Source organism: Enoplosus armatus, chromosome 21, assembly GCF_043641665.1.
Source record: "Enoplosus armatus isolate fEnoArm2 chromosome 21, fEnoArm2.hap1, whole genome shotgun sequence".
Classification (NCBI taxonomy): domain Eukaryota; kingdom Metazoa; phylum Chordata; class Actinopteri; order Centrarchiformes; family Enoplosidae; genus Enoplosus; species Enoplosus armatus.
Genome location: NC_092200.1, coordinates 11,836,592 through 11,841,077, shown reverse-complemented (window position 1 = coordinate 11,841,077; position 4,486 = coordinate 11,836,592). Strand labels below are relative to the sequence as shown.

The following is a 4,486-nucleotide window of genomic DNA, read 5'->3' as shown; positions in this document are numbered from 1 at the left end:
TTTATTTTTCTGTTTTATTGAAACACAAGCTGGAATGATAATTGTCTCATATGCATAGGCACGTCATGTCAATGCCAGGTACAAAAGAAGCTATAAAGGGATGAGCAATGCCGCTGGAAACTGCTGAAGTTCAGTGCTTTGTGTTGCAGAGGAGGCGAGGAAACTGGACACCGGCATCACATCTGACTGGCTTTCTCCACACTCTTGGCAGCGTCTTTGAGCTTTCCCACCAAATCCTGAAAACAAGCAACCATTGATCATTTTCAATACAGGAATAAAAACAACATGTCCGGCGGACAATAACCTAAAATATCAACTGAATAAATGACATTCATGCTATGAATTTCACACATTGTAATTAAGAATTAAACTAAATTAGCATGCGCTCAGAATATATGATTCAGTCCGATTTGACACTGAATTACATAAAACTATGTCCGAATTGAATTCACCGAATATTTTGCATCGTCAATCTGATTGCAGCCCACATGATTTAAATACTTCCTCGCCAGAGAGCATCAAACAGCCGAGGTCAGACTGGAACTTCATCATCTTCTAAAGGCTTCAGTGATGATACATGATGTCCATGTGACATTTCTTTTTACATTAGGTCAACTTAATGCATCATCATCAATACAATCTATCGGCTTCTGTAGGTTCCATTTATTTTATATGTAAGGTTTGACTGCAGCGATGAAAATCCCTTCCATGTGCAGAAAATTAACGAAATTACTGTCATTTATGAAAGTAGTGTTTTCTTGGGAAGTTCCCTCGTTTGAAGGTGAAAAGAACCCTACAGCAATCAGCTCAATGAATCTACTTTCTTTCATTTTTGTTTTTTTGATAGGGAGGCTGAATGTGGTGCATAACAGCAAGACGGTCTGACTCCGGAACATAAAATGACAGATGGAGAGCAAGTTGAAGTCGATTAAAAAGTCGATCCTTGCTCTACCTGTAGCTGCTCCATTGTGCAGGTGAAGTTGATGTCTTCCGATGATCCTTCATTCTAGCAAAAGGAACAAACACGATCATTGTTTTACCCACAGAAACACACCATACTCACCTAGTAAAATACAGGAAAAGTGGGGGCATCAAAATGTGTTTTGAGTCTTACCTCAGTGTTCAGTGAGATCGAGTAGAAAGGCTCGTTGACCTTATCGACCTGCCCGTTCTGTCGAGGACACAACATTTTAGTTTGATGCAAGAGATTGTGCAACAAAAAGGCAAAAACTTCTGTCTTATGTAGGCCTACCTTCATGTGGTACTGTAGACGCCATGACACGTCGTTAACCTGAGGGGGACACCTTCCTATGCTAGAAGAGGAGGACAGAAAAGACACTGTGTAATCTGTAATCTGGATTAAATAGAGAAAATATGCAGCGATTTAGGAAGGTTAACTTTTTTTAAATTGACAATAATCTAACGATGATCAAAGTCAGGGAGAAAAGTCAGAAAAGTGTATCCGTGTCTCGTGAGCATTTCATGCCCCAAAGTTTTGAGTATCATAGAAGTTTTGTGCGCGATTTAAAGACTTTCCGTGTTTTATATGAGTTGACAATTTGTTTGCAACAGTTTTAGATCAGTTGTGCAGACAACGCGGCTCTTTTACAAAGAGCGTTTGTTTACGGCGCGTCATAAAGAAGCATTTACATTGCAATTAATCACACTCCTTGACCTTTTCGTCCTGACACATAAAAGACCATCTCTGTTCCTCACGGGGGGCTGAAGCAACAACTTGTTTGCTCTTGCCTCGATTTCGGTCAATCCAATGCAATTCTTTGAAACTATGTTGAACTCGGATATTCACGTGCGTTTTTCCCCCCACATCTGTTGCCATTAGCAGTGATGTGGAGTCGAATACAAATGGGAAAAACCTTCAGTTTGTAATCATCAACGAATCACCAATGAGCAAAACCGTCCAGTCATAATTCTGTAATGTTAAAGTTACATCTTTAAAAAAATATATCTAACAGATATTCAAGTGTCGTCTTGGGGACATGATCAGTAAAACTTTTCAACTCATCACCTCCACAAACCAGCTCGGGCTCACCTCGCTAACAGACGTTCCAGCTGTCTTTTATGTTTCTGTAAAACAAAACATCCATCCATGAGTTATGGGCAAGTCAGCCCCATTGCAAGACTACATGACATAAAAAACAAACATTTACTAAATGTGTTGAAACTACAACCTGATATGTGCTATAGAATATTTCTATCCTCTCTGCACTGAATGTGAGTTCTTCAAGGCAGGAGCTGCAAGAACAAAACAACACATTTTCATTCACAAAACTGCATTTACTTTACTTTTTTTGGACATGTTTACACTGACATTTTAATTGGAACCCATGTATTTTTACCCTATCCAAAAAAACAGAGATTTTCAGGTCAACAAATACATCAGTCCTACTTTAGTGCCATGCAGGCTGATTGTTGATGTTTACACTGTGCAAGTGAACATAGCATTTATAATCACATTTCAAATTTTAGAATGTAGAGCAATACAAGACAACCCCAAGGCAAAAAAGCTAAATGTTAAGGCAATGCAGGCGGACAAGTGTGAGAAAGTGTATTTTAATAATAAGCTACCACTGAACCATTCAGACCAAAGAGCCAAATGTAACTACAGTACACATGATTTGAATTGATTTGCATCCATTTGCTGTTCCATAAACCTGCATTTGGAAATTTCAAAAGTTGCTCATGTTAATCTGTGGGAACACAGCTGCTGGTAGGACATCCCATAGTTACATATCTGGGACACACATTAAGAGCACAGCAACAGCATGGCTAATTCACTCATATCAACTATGACACTATGATCTCCCGTGAATCACATTTTAAATGCAGGCTATGCACAATATTTTACTCTTTTATAGATTCTTATAGTTTCACAGGAAACAAGACACAATTTCACACATCTAATGAATTGAATTTATTGCTGCAGTCTTGGACAGCTTCGCGGTCTCTTGGGAGCTGCAATCAGCAGGTCACATTATAGTGTCCTTACATGTATATTAGAGGTTAGAAGAGTGCAAACAGCATGATTTAGAGCAACAACTTTCCCGTCACACTGTGTGATGTGAGCACGATTTTCACAGACTTGAACAGGCTCTTAGAAATTGACCAGGAGCATGTGCAGAGGTTACACGTTACAGGAAACCTTCTTCTGTCAGAGCCTACCTTATCGTCGACTTGTCTGCGTTTTGTTTGACCGCCTCCAGTATGAAGGTAGTCACCGCAGTGTGACTCTGTTTGAGCAAGATCTGGTCGACCTGCTTCAGCTCGGGCTGATCTGCAAACCACAAAACACGGCGTGAGGATGCCATTCTGCAGTTAGGACATGCAGCCTTTTTATTCGCCATGGGCAGAGTGGACGCGTTTTGATTGGTTTAAGTGACGTGGATTTGCGATCCATACTCGTGCTCCCCAGATTGACGTGTGGAATGGGAATCAATGATGATTTGCATGCGAATGGGCCCCTCAGCTGCATCGGCCAGGGGTCCTTTGTTTGTTTGTTGCCTGCGCTGAACATTTCACTTTCTAAATAAGTCTAAGAAAGAGGCGGAATGCTGCTGCAGAAGTTGGACAACACGGTCTGTGGAAACAACCGCGGTAGCTGCAACTATTGCATGAGGCAGCTGCTGTCATTTTGCATCACTTATATTGAGGCTGCTGCTTCAATCCAAAGCAGCAATACACAGAGCACTGCTGGTTTCAGATCTGCTCAGTGCGATTAAAGGGAACAATCGGATGTGTAGCCATCATCGGTTTTGACTAATGGTGATTCAACTAGTCTAACATAGTCTCCCCAATATGCTGAGTAGACTCGGTGCCTGTTTAAATGACAAAAGGCATCCCGAGTGGCCGTGTGATTGTGTGACTGCTGCTGAATGTAAAGCAGGCAGCAGAGGAGGATACTGCCGCTGTCGCCCAGCTGATGTGCGGCTGTCTGCTGCTGAACCACTTCGCTTCATTAAAGATCTTAATATAAACACGGGGGGGCCGGTTTAGAGCGACTCGCAGCGACGCGTTAACCCGCAAACATCGAGGCAGCTCCTCCATACATCCACAACTGAGAGAAACCGGAAGCAGCGGCGGAGACAAAAGCGGCGGCGGGGAGAGGCAGCGGCTCACCGAGGACTCCCGGGTCGGCTTTAGAGGAGAGCAGACTCCGGAAAGAGACGTCCACCAGCACCTGGAAGCTGCTCTGGTCGAAGGCGGACGGGTCGGCCAGAGACTGCAGCCCCTTCTGCACAGACTCAGACAACTCCATTTTGCAAAGGGTGACCCACGACGCCAGACCACGTGACGGATCAGCTGATGCAGCGTGCGGAGGAGCAGCAGAGGGCTGAGCTTAAGGAGCTGAGGCGATTACACCCGGAGCTGGGGCTGGCAAATGTCGAGGAATCACTCGGGGGGTCGTCAAGTGGGTTATATGTTTGGGGAGCACGATGTTTTGGGGGAATCACTCGCATGTGGAAGTTTT

The 4,486-nt window shown here is 43.2% G+C and overlaps 1 protein-coding gene across 1 annotated transcript; it reads right to left on the bottom strand.

The window, feature by feature from the left end:
* Window positions 1-4,283, bottom strand: commd3 (COMM domain containing 3). The gene is made up of 8 exons (XM_070927809.1): window positions 4,135-4,283; window positions 3,181-3,292; window positions 2,190-2,253; window positions 2,051-2,085; window positions 1,253-1,313; window positions 1,115-1,171; window positions 953-1,006; window positions 1-236 (listed from the first exon to the last, which is right to left on the bottom strand). The coding sequence occupies exons 1-8, from the start codon at window positions 4,271-4,273 to the stop codon at window positions 177-179; spliced, it is 582 nt and encodes a 193-aa protein (XP_070783910.1). The 5' UTR covers window positions 4,274-4,283; the 3' UTR covers window positions 1-176.
* Window positions 4,284-4,486: the final 203 nt, after the last annotated feature.